Source organism: Lytechinus variegatus, chromosome 15 (genome assembly GCF_018143015.1).
Source record: "Lytechinus variegatus isolate NC3 chromosome 15, Lvar_3.0, whole genome shotgun sequence".
In the NCBI taxonomy this organism is placed as follows: Eukaryota; Metazoa; Echinodermata; class Echinoidea; order Temnopleuroida; family Toxopneustidae; genus Lytechinus; species Lytechinus variegatus.
The window spans coordinates 29,060,445-29,076,120 of NC_054754.1; the positions used below are offsets into that span (position 1 = coordinate 29,060,445).

The 15,676-nt window shown below is 37.3% G+C and overlaps 1 protein-coding gene across 3 annotated transcripts; it reads right to left on the reverse strand.

Moving 5' to 3' along the window:
* Window positions 1-227: 227 nt before the first annotated feature.
* Window positions 228-14,818, reverse strand: LOC121428546 (THAP domain-containing protein 10-like). Of its 3 annotated transcripts, none has more exons than XM_041625241.1 (5): window positions 14,593-14,818; window positions 6,257-6,462; window positions 4,090-4,424; window positions 1,122-1,237; window positions 228-440 (listed from the first exon to the last, which is right to left on the reverse strand). In XM_041625241.1, the coding sequence occupies exons 2-4, from the start codon at window positions 6,413-6,415 to the stop codon at window positions 1,234-1,236; spliced, it is 498 nt and encodes a 165-aa protein (XP_041481175.1). In that variant the 5' UTR covers window positions 6,416-6,462; window positions 14,593-14,818; the 3' UTR covers window positions 228-440; window positions 1,122-1,233. The 3 variants fall into 3 exon arrangements, with proteins under 3 accessions (XP_041481175.1, XP_041481174.1, XP_041481176.1); XM_041625240.1 differs by lacking the exon at window positions 14,593-14,818 and adding an exon at window positions 13,169-13,430; XM_041625242.1 differs by lacking the exon at window positions 14,593-14,818 and adding an exon at window positions 11,269-11,488.
* Between the last annotated feature and the right edge of the window lie 858 nt (window positions 14,819-15,676).

Here is a 15,676-nt window from a genome sequence, read left to right on the forward strand (position 1 = left end):
TTACTGAATTTATTAAAGTCAAATTTATTTCATTAAATAGATACATAGGAACATCCATTGTGTTCCTGCAAATTTACACTTTAAAAAAGTATTTCTTTATCCTGTAAAGAATGAATAATTGTCTCAGTTTGTCAAAGATGTTGCGTCATTGGCTTTTGAGTTTCAATTAGATTCATTTCATTATTCATAAGTGTTTTTTTTGCTGCTGTTGGTTTTTTTCTGATGTGTTTGTTGAAACTCCAGCTGAAGCTGTGGTTGCTGTTAACGTTCCCGGAGTGCTTGTTGGACACCTTGATGTTGTTGAGGTTGCCAGTGTGGTTTTTGCATCTCCTGCAGAAATTGTTGATGCTGCTGTAGTTGTTGCTGTTGGTCAATGTAGTGTTACATCTCCTGTGTGTTTGCTGCTGTTTTTGCTCCTACTGTGCATGTGATTGAAGTACCTGAAATAGTAATTAATTTATAATGCATATGAGCAAGATACTAAACTTATTCCTAATTTCAATTTCATTGTTAACCTTAATAGAGTGGGGGGGGGGGGGTGGAGGCACCTCTTGGTACTTTGCAAGATTTATCCAAATGGACAAGATCCTCAGGCACTCCCGGGATGACCTACCAGAATAGCCTCACAGTAAGGTGTATTAACAGGATTTTGTACTCATAACATTCAGTTGATTTTGCATGAACTCAATTCATCAAATGAATGTAAAGGGTCTACCAGTAAAAAAATTCTGTGAGCTTTTTCGGGTAATCTTTCTGAGTCCTTTTACTCCTTTAATGAAATATTAATAATTAAATACATGATGAAGTGAGTTTGGCAGTTATTTGACATGTTGCATCTTATGTGCTAGTGGTGGGGTCAATCATTATAGAAATGCAGAATATACATGTACATGTACCAATTTGGCAAGAGAAAGCAAGTCACATTATCGACCAATGATTGATATTGGTTTGTTACTTTTGCAGCTGAAAAAAAAATCATCAACACCTCAAACTAAGAGTTTAATTCTAAAATTTGGATTCCTGACAAAGAGCAAATCAAGAAGACAAAAATCATTCAAATTGTTATTATGACTTACTTTCTATGCCAAAATGAATCAGAATTATAAATAAGTTTAACTTACGTTTAAATCACATTTCTAGGCTCTTTATCTGGCTCTTCAAACCCTTCAGTTGTTGATTCTGGCATGACTTTCTGATACTATTTTGTGTCCTTCTGGAACTGTGGACAAAACCTCACCTGAAGGAATAAATTAAAATTTTCAAAAAATGTTTGGCACTATAATTTTTTTTCTCACATGAATACATTACATGTATATCAAAAGAAAAAAAGGAAACTTCATTTGACTATTAGGTTTTTGTCAGGGGGGGGGGGGGGGTAAAGGGGTCAAGATGGGTCAATATGATGAACAAAAATGCAATAGTAAATAATATATAAGGATCAATCTCTGGTTGAAAAACGTCACTTCATGCAATTATTCCTCATAATTCATCTTGCACACACATATACACATAGTGAGGATGGGTGAGAGAGAGCGAGCATCGTCATCGTACATGCAAAAAGTATTAAATCCATCACTGATGTATAGATGGGGGCCATGCCCCCAGTCAGACTGCAGGTCCCAAGAGAGTGGCTTCTTTCATCCAAATGATATTCATGACTTGAGATGTTTTGTATATTTAATGAGCTTGACGCGGACCATAACACCTTTTCATTCGGTCATTGCTGCTCTAACTGTGCATCGAATTTCATGAATTTGGTACCATTGTAAAGAAGAAGAATCATTCTTTCATGTCATATGTTTGGATTTATTCAAAGATTTTGTAATATAGGTTCAAAGTTTGATCTAAAATATGCTATAAAATAAATATTTTCACCTGACAAAAGTTGCTATTTTCACACTTTATTTGTGTTGAGCCCAAATGATTTTTATATCATGATAAAGCTGAATATGTATGCTTTGAAACGATATAGGTTTCAAAATAAGAATTGGTTTAATCGGGTCAAGATCACACTTTTCATTTGCCAAGTACATAAAGCAGTTTGAAAACAAGAATACTGCATTCTGATTGGTCAAATAGACCACCCAGTGGCAAATTCCAACGGTTCCAGTGCCAGGGTTCGTAGGAAGGTCACACTTCCCATGTGGTAATCTCCTCAAATACCCTGTGCCTGTTGTTCTGTGAACCTTATCCAGCCAATCAGAACTCTGGATTTCATGCAAGTACAAAATTACAGAAATCTCGTATTGTACCTTAGTGGGAAAAGTGTGATCTTGACCCGATTAAAAGGTGCCGCATATCAAGAGTGGCATTGTGAGAAAGAAAAGAAGTTCAGCTTTATGGTGATATGGATATCATTGAGGCTCAAAATAAAAAGTTTGCACAATGTGCAAAAGAAAATGGAAGAAGAAAATTAAGTTTTGAGGCACACTTTCAGGCCAGAAATTTACTTATTTAACAAAATATTGTATACAAAATAAATGACCAATATGAAAGAGTAACTTTTACTCTATCTGATAGTGCAATAATATTTAATTTAACTTGAGGTTAAAAAGAAATGCCAGTAGTTGCAGTAAACACTGATTTCATGAGAAAGTCTGGCTTAATTGTCAGTATATCATCGAGGATCTAGATTTGGTAAAGTTACATAAACTGAACTTTGTGAAATCTTGAAATCTACGCTGAAAAATGTTCACACTGAAGATCACCAACACAGATAGGCACACGTGGGACAGTGTATTATTATTGCTGGAATATGAGCTTATTTTGCTTATTTCTCAGCAATTACACAATTTCTTCCAGAATCCTTTGGCACATATTTTTTATTCATACAAACAGACACTTGGGTGGTCATTATATTAGATTCTGTAAAAAGTCATTTTGAGATCGTTACCAATACTGGAATTTCTCTTTAAAACAGGTAAATTCTTAGACTCGAGAAAGAAAATCTCACGAATCACAAGATTTTGCAAGGATTCAGCCACAAGATGATTTGGATGTATCTGGACTTTTTGCTCATTAGCATAGGGACCTGCGGTCTGACTGCCCCCCCCCCCCCAATGTTTAACGACCAAGAAGAAAAGGAGAGAAAAAAAGAAAGAAAGCGAACGAGAAAGGGTGAAATAGAGAGTATTTACTGGATATTATTACGTCAAAATCTTTCCAAATTTTGATTTCTGTATTAAAAAGTTCTAAAATTTTGCACACTCCCTTTGCTCTCTTTGGAGAACTTGTTCCATTCGCCATATTTAGCCCTCTCAAAATATTTGGCTCATTACGCCACTGAATTCAATTGTAAGAATTTTATGTTTGCTTAATGTAGACTTAATCTAACCCTAATAAGACTGCCAGGGTATTTTGGAGGCAGGAAAGATGGGCGGAAGGGGAGTGGGGGCCCTCAAGATTGACCGTTAATTGCGCAATTGTGAAGAAATGCAAAATGCCTGCCACAGATGAAAAAATTGTATATTTGATCATTCTAAAATTATTTAGAATTATATATTTTACTAAATCATGCATGAAATTAGAATTTGGCTGGAAATCTATAAACACAGCCCTTGAAGTTTTTGTTCAGACACATAAAAATTAATTGATATCAAATACCTTTCATATGTATTTTTTTCCTTTCTTAAGTATTTGTTTTTTTTTACTTTTTTTATATTGTTGACAAAATTTTCTGATCATAAGCACAATGAAATTAATTGATTTTAATCAGTAAAAATAAACATTAACCGGTATGATACAATTATGAATTCTGGCTAGAAACAGATTTTGCATTGGATTTGTCCATGAAATCACATTTTAGTGCAATTCTGACATGTGTACTTACACAATGCACAATGTTGCATAATTGCAGAACCGGGTACCCAGGTGTCACAAATTTTGTCTGAAAACTCATAAACTTTTTTAAAAAAGGCTTTATAATGACGCGGCACAATCTTTCACGTTGTGGATTTATCGTGAAAATTTTTGGGCTCCCACCGCCTTTTTAGGGTTAAATCAGATAGCACATCATGATGGGTTTTACTGATATTCATTCTGCAACCCATATTTCAAAGACTATCCATCATATCTGACATTGATTTTTACCTGTGGCAGTATGTTAGTCTCTGCATTTCTACAACTGTGGCCAAATATTCTACTACTAGTTCATTAGATGGGCCCATGGCATTTTTCTTATTGTAGGAGACTGGCAAGCCCTGGCTTTGAAGTTCCTGGTATATCCTTCTCCAGCTGCAATATCTGGTCAGTTGAGGACTTGGGGGCTTTGTGTCAGGAGTGGTCTTGGTAATGGCAGTGGCAATGGTGATGGCAGTGACAGAAGCAGACTTGGTGGTGGTGACTGCAATTGCAGCATTGTTGATGGTGGTATATGCCTCATCACGACCAACATTAGCTCCTGCTGCCATGCTGCTGGTCTCCATCTATTATGTTTTAAATGCAACAATGTATGAGTTCATGTCGGACCTAGAATTGCTCAAAAAACATTATTTTTCTTACAAATCTAATCAATGGAAATTCTATTTTAAATCATAAATGACAAATGCATCATTATTCTTGCACTTTTTGGTTGAAAATTATAAAATCTTTGCTTTGTCTCAAAATATTATATCTATATTTTGATATTAATAGATGCTCTAAGATCTTATCTTTGAAATGGCATTTAAAAAGTAAATTCATGCTTGAGCGAACAGGGGACGTTTTATACTTTTAGACTTTTGGCTAATCAGCAGACTTATAATATATTCATTATCTTTGCCATTAATTTCGAAAAATGCTGTCAAATTTCACTAATAAATTTATTCATTTACCTGAATTACATTGGTTTTAATTTGAACTTCTTTTACCTTTGAATTTTCCTTCATAAGTAAGAAGAGACTTTCTTGTCAACCCAAGTGAGAAGATTTGCATTTTAAATTGGGAGAATTTGTAATCATTCAAATCCTTTTTATTATGTGAAACAAATTATGTTATGGTACCTTTGATAATAATTATGTGAAACAATTTATGTAATGGTACCTATAAAAGACATGAATCCTATTTTCAAGGGGTCATTGAATCCTTCACCAAGTTTAATTATGTGCTTGACAGGACAAACAAGAAAATATTCATGTCTTTCAATGGCAATGGTGTATTGAGTCAATTTTGAAGGAGCAAGATGTGGCAGATCAGGTAAAATGCATTAAAAAGTTGTGAAGCGAGCAAGCAAAAATTTCCAGTTTTTACTAAAATATCCAATTTTGTGATTTTGACATAATATTCAGAATATCATATTTCACTTTCTATGTTTTCTGTTATTTTTCTTTCCACTTTTTTCCTTGGTCATAATTTTGTATTGGGAGGGGGGAGCACCCCGAGCCCCCACCCCTCAGTATGCCACTGTTCAAAGGCATCATAACCTTTGCAGAACACAATGAAAGGATTCGAAAAAAAACACGCTCTACCATAATTTGGTTTAAAAAAATGTTCTTGCCTAAGGAAGGAATATTCAAAACTAAAAGAGAACATATTAAAAAGGAACAACACCACAACTATCCAAATAAATAAGTAGATTTGGAAATGAATTTTGACTGCATAATTCGAAAATTATGGCAAAGATAATGAAAAGGTTAAGAGGAATTCTGCTGATAGCAAGAAGTCCGACCATCATATTATGCCATTTTGGCGCAAGCTTCCTTTTTTACCCCAGACAAAACAAAATTTGTGTTTGCGTAAGCACGAACAAAACCAAATTATTTTAATAGCATTTGAAGGATAAGACTCCATAGCATATATTGACACCAAAATATTGAGATCATAATTTGAAACAAAAATTTTATAGACTTTTCAAATCTATCCCATTTTTTCATACGCACTGTAGAACTTGGGAACTTATTTAGAGATTTACTTAACTGTACAGCAGAGAATTCTCTATTTATGCATAAAATAATTTATCAAAAATGAATTTTAATAAATTATGAAAAATCAGCAATACACCCTTAGCTTTGCAATTTCAAAGAAGCTCATGCTAATTATGTAGGGCTAAACCAAATTTTTAATTTGTTTGATCATTTAGTAAGCGTTAACTTAAAATACACAGTCCCCTGGTACACAGTATAGGCCGAGGTCCATGGTGACCCTCCGAATAGGATAATTTTCATTTCTCTTTGGCTACTGAGAATGGAATATTCAAAACATTGTTCTGTCAAACCAAAGGTAGATAGATAATACAGAGATCATATTTCTTTAAAACACGTATGATATAGATCTACTCTACCTTCTGATGACGAGGCGGCAAATTAAATGTGGTTGGGACAGCATCCTGTCTTAGACGAATCGTTTGCCCAGTCCTGTCAAAGCAAGCATCTTCAAAATGATCAGAACAGAGTACAGAGCTCTTGGAGGAATTCGATGAAGCTTGCTTCATATTGACCATCCATACTGTGTTACAGTACCAGTTCAGTCCAACGGCTGAATGGGAATCTGCAGCAAATGTAAACACATGTCATGAAATCAATTATATATAATTAAGAAAACTCTAGGCCTACTCAGCAGCGGCCCGTTTATCAACACCTGGACAAGTGAGTCATATTTATCTACCAACCACAGAGTTAGTTCCTATCTTTAGGATTTTTAACAAGAAATAATCCATTAATAACGTTATATTGAGACTATCGGTAGAAAGTACAAGAGATGTAGCCTTAATCACATAATAGCATAATTTTCAAAAAGTTAAATTATGATAAAACTTGCAATTATTGTGATAAATCAGGAAATACATCCAATCAAAAAAATAGCAGAGCCAAAACTAGAACAAAAGCTTCGGTCTCTGTTAAAGGGGAATCCAACCCAAATAAAAACTTGTTCTTAGGGGAACAAGTGGAATGCCTCGGGCCGTCTCACCTGCATCACGCGGTTCAATATAGCAGCAGTGCTGACTTTGCATACTACTCTGACTCGCACAAGATGTTCAGTGATACATGGTTACTCTTATGTCCTCTTTTTATGAACTAGACCAATAAACTTACAGAGATATGATGGTTATTCAACAAAAAACCCCAACATGGCCAAAGTTCATTGACCTTACATGACCTTTGATGATGTGACCTGAAACTCGAACAGGATGTTCAGTGATACTTGATTACTCTTATGTACAAGTTTCATGAATCAGATCCATAAACTTTCAAAGTTATGATGGTAATTCAACAGATACACCAATTCGGCTAAAGTTCATTGACCTTTGACCTTGGACATGTGACCTGAAACACGCACAGGATGTTCAGTGATACTTGATTACTCTAATGTCCAAGTTTAACGAACTAGACCAATAAACTTTCAAAGTTATGATGGTAATTCAACAGATATCCCCGATTCGGCCAAAGTTCATTGACCCTAAATGACCTTTGACCTTAATCATGTGACCTGAAACTTGCACAAAATGTTCAGTGATGCTTGATTACTATTATGTCCAGTTTCATGAATCAGATCCATAAACTTTCAAAGTTATGATGGGAATTCAACAGATATCCCAATTCGGCCAAAGTTCATTGACCCTAAATGACCTTTGACCTTGATCATGTCACCTGAAACTTGCACAAAATGTTCAGTGATGCTTGATTACTATTATGTCCAAGTTTCATGAATCAGATCCATAAACTTTCAAAGTTATGATGGGAATTCAACAGATATCCCCAATTCGTCCAAAGTTCATTGACCCTAAATGACCTTTGACCTTGGTCATGTGACGTGAAACTCATGCAGGATGTTCATTGATACTTGATTAACCTTATGTCCAAGTTTCATGAACTAGGTCCATATATTTTCTAAGTTATGATGACATTTCAAAAACTTAACCTCAGGTTAAGATTGCGATGTTGATTCCTCCAACATGGTCTAAGTTCATTGACCCTAAATGACCTTTGACCTTGGTCATGTGACATGAAACTCTAATAGGATGTTCAGTAATACTTGATTAACCTTATGGCCAAGTTTTATTAACTAGGTCCATATACTTTCTAAGTTATGATGTCATTTCAAAAACTTAACCTCAGGTTAAGATTTGATGTTGACGCCGCCGCCGCCGCCGCCGTCGCCGCCGCCGTCGCCGTCGGAAAAGCGGCGCCTATAGTCTCACTTGCTTCGCAGGTGAGACAATAAGAAAAATCAGTCAAGTTGATAGGTGAAAGTTTGAACACTATCTGACAAATAATAAGAAAGTTATTTTTAAAGTTGTGAATATTGGTAATCCCTAGATCCACGAGACTGCAAATTGGCCACATATGTGATGTCACAGTGATGTAAGGCAAGGACTACTCTTCCATGTACTCCAATACATAAAATGGCTAATATGTCATTTTTTCAAATGTTTTACTTCAAATTTTTATTTTTCTTTCACATGAAGACATAAAACAATATACTACCAGGGTTATATTTAGATTACTGCCCCAGGGGAAGGGCAGTTAGGAGAAAAACACAAATCCCTGATAATTAAGTACATGGCCTATGGGAAAGTTGTCCTTGCCTCTTGTCATAATTTACTTACCCAGTTGCCACTTTGAAATCTACATAATCATAGGGATTTCAATTTTAAAGCAGCCATAACTTTCTTATTGCTGGTCCGATTTCTTTCAAACTTTCACCATTCTGTTTTATCTAATTTTCTCCTTTCCAACACTATATTTTATGACCAAGGCTGGATTCCCCTTAAGTGTAAAGGCATCCGGCCGAGCGTTGTTGGAGCGGTCGTGGAGCGGAGAGAAAAAAAAATCATCACCGCTCGCTACCGTTTGCCATTTTCAAGTTCGATTTTAGTTTTTTTGTTTTCGATTTTTTCCCCCATTTTGAGAGAAAAATTCTACCCTCTTTCCCTACCGCTCCAACAACGCTCGGCCGGTGTGACCACGCCTTTATGTTGGTTGTTCAGCTGAATTTCGTTGGCTTCACTCACCAAATACAGAAAAAGATATAAAAATACTCCTCGAGACAGAGGGCTGCCAGCTGTCTACTAAAGGCAAAACATGCATCAAACATAATTAAACCATGCAGACTTGGGGATTAAAATGCCGAGAAAAATGAAATCATCACTAATTCATTTTGAACATGACTAAAAAACAAGGCAAAAGCAATTTTTGTCTCGCCCACTTATGAAAATAACCAGAAATATTGTGATTTGCGAGGGCACGCAAGAATTATATCAAAACTTCATTGTGAAATTACTGGGATGGAATAACACTTGTCATACCAGCCTTGCACGTAAACTTTAATATTGACCTGAAAATGACCTTTGACCTTACCATGTGACATCCGACTGCAGCATAAGTCTGCAAGTTTGGTTGAAAAGTGACTTACGGTTGCGGAGTTAGGTGTCATAAGAGAGTCTTGCATGTAAACTTTAACCTGTAAATGACCTTTGACCTTTCCATGTGACCTCTGACTGCAGCATAACATGCAGGTCCCCAAAGTCCATCTACCAACCAAGTTTGGTTGAAAAGTGACTTAAGGTTGCGGAGTTAGGTGTCATAAGAGAGTCTTGCATGTAAACTTTAACCTGTAAATGACCTTTGACCTTTCCATGTGACCTCCGACTGCAGCATAACATGCACGTCCCCCAAGTCTATCCAACATCCAAGTTTGGTTGAAAAGTGACTTACGGTTGCGGAGTTAGTTTTCATAAGAGTCTTGCATGTAAACTTTGACGTTGACCTGAAAATGACCTTTGAACTTATCATGTGACCTCCCACTTCAGCGTAACATGTGCAGGTCCCCCAAGTCCATCTACTGTCCATGTTAGGTTGAAAAGCGACTTACATTTGCGAAGTTAGGTGTCCTGCATGTAAACTTTAACGTTGACCTGAAAATGACCTTCGACCTTACCATGTGACCTCTGACTGTAGCATAACATGCAGGTCCCCCAAGTCCATCGACCATCCATGTTTGATTGAAAAGTGACTTATGGTTGCGGAGTTAGGTGTCATAAGAGAGTCTTGCATGTAAACTTTAACCTGTAAATGATATTTTACCTTACCATGTGACCTCTGACTGCAGCATAACATGCACGTCCCCCAAGTCTATCCAACATCCAAGTTTGGTTGAAAAGTGACTTACGGTTGCGGAGTTAGGTGTCATAAGAGTCTTGCATGTGAACTGTAACGTTGACCTGAAAATGACCTTTGACCTTACCATATGACCTCAGACTGCAGCATAACATGCAGGTCCCCCAAGTCCATCTACCATCCAAGTTTGGTTGAAAAGCGACTTACGGTTATGGAGTTAGGTGTCATAAAAGTGTTGCATGTAAACTTTAACGTTGACCTGAAAATGACCTTTGACCTTACCATGTGACCTCTGACTGCAGCTCAACATGCAGGTCCATCTACCATCCATGTTTGGTTTAAAAGCGACTTACGGTTGTGGAGTTATGTGTCATTACAGGTTTGTGACGGACTGACAGACGACATTTGGATCCCTTAGTCTCGCCTTCACCTCTGGTGGGCAGGACAAATATGTCATACGGACGTTGAGATATGCCGCGAGAGCTTTTCTCGAAAGGGTGGGTTGAGGAGGAAAGTCAAACAAAACACACCTTTTCGGGACAACCGGGGGAACTTTCCATGAAAGGCTGCATGTGTTTTTAATATTTTTTCTGTTTCTATGAAAATTAGTCTTGAAATAACAATATAACAGTAATATAGACACTAGACAGAGGTGCATAGATGGGGGGGAGGCTTGGGATGCTCTCCCCCCCAAAAAAAAAAAGGGAAAGAAAAATGAAATATAACATTTTCTGAATATTTTTATGTCAAGCTACAAAATGTGATTTTTTTTAATGAAAAGCTTGCTCGCTCACAACTTCTATTGAATTTTGCCTGATATGACACATCTGACTCCCTCAAAATCTTGGGCTCATTTTGTCTCTGATTATTAGGAGAAAAAGAGAGCTTGCAGTTTTTGTGATTCTGAATAAAATTTCATATTAATGAAGTAATTCTGGACACAAAATAATTACACAAAGCCATATGGAATTATGAGAAATAGTAAACAAATATATCAGGCTTTGAGAAAGTATAGTTGAATTATTTATCCGAGGTTGGTCTGACAATTACTTCCTGAGGGGCGAAGCCCCGAGGGAAATATAGTAGTTTTGCCAGTCCAACCGAGGATTAATAATTCCCACTATGCTTTCGAATGAAACGCCTGATATATTTGTTTTTTATCCAACTTTTTATAATTTATAACCAAAATCTATGTGATGAGCTTGCAAAGTCCGGTTACTTGAGTTGAATTACCTACTTTTCTCTGAGCCATCGTGCTCAGCAGAACGCAGATCAGTGCCTGTGCCGACACATCGCTGGACTTGCCCAGGAGAGAGAGCGCGCTGGCCGGTGTGCCTGAGAGTTTAGCTAGATCCAGTTTTGTGAAATAATGATGTCAGACCTCGATATACTAGTATCCAAAAATATATCGAGGTATGACGTCAGAGTTGAAATATATTCGGTCACATGATGCTACTTGAACCAATAGTACTATACATGATTTACTCTAACAAGCTGTAGGATATAATGTATTCTATTCTATAGGCGTAAGTATTTGCATAGAAGTGTGATGAAACAAATCAGTGGCGAAGTGAGCCAAAGTTTTGAAGGGGCTAGATATGAATAATTGGGCAGATCTTTTTTTTGTGAGCGAGCAAAAAAAATAAAAATATTTAACTTTATAAATATCCAATGAAAGCATAATATTCAGAAAAAATATATTTCACCATTTTCTTTTCTACTTTCTTGGTCATAATTTATTTTTGTAGGAGAGGAGAGGGAGCAAGCGCCCGAAGACCCCTCGCCTCATCTGTGCACTGAAGAAATTACTTTGAAACTGACTTTCCTTTGCAAGCTGCTGGATAATCTTTATATAATAGTTACCATGCAAGGACGGCTGCACTGCCGAGACTATTGAAAATAAATACATGAAAATGCACAAAATTTGTGTTTTCCCTTCTTTCCTTCCGTTTTGTTTCACCTGCATAGGAGAGTAAAATTATATTATAGGCGCTGTTTTTCTGACGGTGGCGGCATCAACACCAAATTTTAACAAAAGGTTGTGTTTTTTAAATGAAAACTTAGAAACCTAGTTCATGAAATTTGGGCATAAGGTTAATCAAGTATTGCTAAACGTCCTGCCTGAGTTTCAGGTCACTCAGTTGTTGTGTGTCCGTACAGGTTGTGTGTCCACACGATCAATGTTAGAAAGTCATTTGAAAAAAGTTAGAAGCGAAGTTTCATCAAATTTTAGTACAAAATGTTGGGAAATATAAAGAACAAAATAGAAGATGATTACAAGTATTGAATTCATATTTTTAGTGTAATCCAAAGACAAAAAGGAAGGCTTCAAAAAGATTGTTTACATTCATAATTCCGAAGCTTCGTTATTCCGAAGGTTTGGATATTCCGGAGGTTCGTTAATCTGAAAGCGAAATAAGGTTCGTTGTTCCGAAGGTCCGACAATCCAAAAATTGAAATGACGTTCGTTGTTCCAAAGGTTCGTTAATCCGAAAAGGAATAATGAGAGTCATAATTCCGAAGGTTCATTAGTCCGAAAAAAAATGAGGTTCGTTGTTCATTTAGTTCTTTCGGATTAACGAACCTCATTTCGTTTTCGGATTAACGAACCTCATTTCGTTTTCGGACTAACGAACCTTCGGAATTATCACTCATTATTCCTTTTCGGATTAACGAACCTTCGGAATTACGCCACAAATGTTCGGATTAACGAACCCTTTTTCGATTTAACGAACATTGTGGTTCAGGCAATAATGAATTCACGTGTTTTGGAATTACGAACCTTCTGAATTACGAAGTGTAACCAAAAGATAACATGTCCGGACACTGGACCCCCTCCTATATTAGTTTTGTTTTTAAAGATCGTGATGTTCCATGAGTTTTATATTTCCCCATAAAATCCCACCTTTGTCACTCGGAATATCAGATCGACTTAACGGACACGATGTTCAGCCAGATGGAGCGTATAGTAGTGGTGGTGAAGTGGAGCCGGCACAAACATCGCTCGAAGTAACTAAACTTGTACTAGTAATGAGTGGGGCTAGGACCTAGGCCAAACATACTTAGGCTACCACAACAGGCGATAGGCTTTCTTACCCCTCCAAAGATAACTTCTTAAATTGGAGATAAAATTTTACCTTCTAGGGTGACCTTTTCTTGGACTTGCCCTATACCCTGTACCATGAACCGTTTTGGCAGTGGATATCTAAGTCAGTGGGTCGCGCATGGGATCTCATTCTCACTTCTGGTGTCCATACCACATGATTTTTCTGTGCGCGGTGGCGCATCTTTGGGCCCGAGCCGAGATAGGCCTCGACTCTAACATTAGAGTCTACGGACAAGCCCAACTCATAGTCAAGGGTTCATTACATGCAGAAACAGATCTAGAGGGGGGGTTGCAACCCCCCCCCAAAAAAAAAAAAAAAATCTGGGGACCATTTTTTTTAAATCTCATCTTTTTTAAAAAACTTGTAATTTTATTTTATTCTATTTCTATGTATTCATTTAATTTATTATTATTTATTTGGGGGGAGGGTTGGGCGAACAAATGTCACATAGTCCTTTTTGCCCCCCCATCAGCTTTTTTGAGGACACGGGCCACCGCGGAAGTGACAATCTAGGCCAGGGTTGCCGATTCTCATCCCCAAACAAAAATCCCCCCATTAAAAAAAAAAAAAATGGGGGATTGCAACTTAATTTTACAAATTTTCATGGGGGTTAATTTGGCAACGACCTCTATATCAAAAATAGTGGTGTTTTAGATGCAAGGAAACGCCATTTTCACACACAGATTTTCAAAAATTTTCCCTACGTGGGAGGGGGGACACCCCCCCAAACACCCTCGCTTGCTCCGCTCGCTTGGACTCGGTCGCTACGCTCCCTCACATACCACCCCAACCCCCCCCCCTTTATAAAAGCTGGATCCGCCCCCGACATGCCACAGCGCACAGAAAAACCAAGCCATTACTTAGAAGTGGTGTGTTTAATGCCTTATGGACATGATGGACGTGGACATCACTTGCAGAAGTGGGATCGCAGCAAGCCAGCATGCGCGACCCACTAACTCATTTAATAACTGTCAATTCGAAATCCACTGCCAAACATGGTTCAATGGTTTAATTTACCAGTATTAATACTAACCTCGCAATGCGTGTGGGTGCCCAAGCTAAAGCTGTTTTTAATAATCTAAAAATAAAATCACTTCAATCACTGACTCAGACAGTCAATAGTAATACTTATATAAAATTTGTCATCCAATGAAGTTTCCAATTTCAACATGCATTTTGCTCTGAGTCAGTCTGAGTATGAATTTTACACCATTTATCAAAATCTAGGCCTAAATATCAGCCTGTATAATTCATTACCATTTTAGCTGTGCACAAAAGACCAATCCCCCCTGGCCTGGCATGGGCATGGTCGACTACAGTAGGACCCTACACAAACTTGAATACACGGGACTATAAATTGCACAGCTTCTTGCAAATGCAAGTTTGGCAACGACTAACGAATTCCCATTTTGTTTTCAACGTAATTTTGAAGTCGAAAACATAGCTAAACTTACGAATGCAATGTCCGTCCACATTCTACCAATTAGAGAAGTTGTTTGCAGCTCTCGTTGACATGAATAACGTGAAATCTAAGCTAAACAAGAAAGGTTCACCAACATGCCGACCTGTGAGTGTGACCGTCCCGCGCCCGGATATCGATCGAGCGAAGATATCGGCTTGAGCAAGGTGCAGCCAATCAGCGACGATCTCATATTCCCTGCCAGAAAGAGGAGACAGAATTATTTTACATGGACAGAATTTTTTGTGATGTGACACAAAATCATTTCGTCGACGGAATTTTTTGTGATGTGACACAAAATCATTTCGTTGACGGAATAAATATTTGCATCGCAACGAAATGAATTTCGAGGACGCAATTTTATTTCGTCTCGAGGAAATTGATTATAAGTGTGACACAAAATAAATTTCGTATACGAAATCAAACTGCATCATGACGAAATGAATTTCGTTGGAGTGAAACACATATTTTCCTACAGAATTTTCCTTTGGAAAATTGGGGTGCTATTTCGTTAGATCAAAATTCATTTTGTGTGTACGAAATAAATTTTGTGGACGAAATTACATTTCGTCTCGACGAAAATTTATTTTGTGTGACAAGAATAATTTTGTATACGAAATAAAACTGCGTCATGACAAAATCATTTTCATACGAACAAAAAAAACTTTTGTGTACGGAATGACGTGAATTGGACGGAATTTACCATCGGACATTTGGTGCGCCATTTTGTATGGCACGCCAAATGAAGTTTGTGGACGCAATTACATTTTGTCTAAACGAAATTTATTTTGTGCATTTCGTCGAGACGAAAATGATTTTGTGTGACACAAAATAAATTTCGTGTACGAAATTAGAAAAGCGTCATGACAAAAAGATTTTCGTCTGAATAAAAACACATTTTGTGTACGGAATTGCTTGAATTGCACAGAATATACTGGCGTACACTTGGCACGCCATAATTCAGGGCATGCAGCCGCGCCATCAAAGTGAAAACTCCTTCGGAAGAGCCACGCCCACTTTTCAGTATTTATTTATTTTTTATGGGGGGAACGGGGGGGGGGGGGGGGTACAGACTGTGA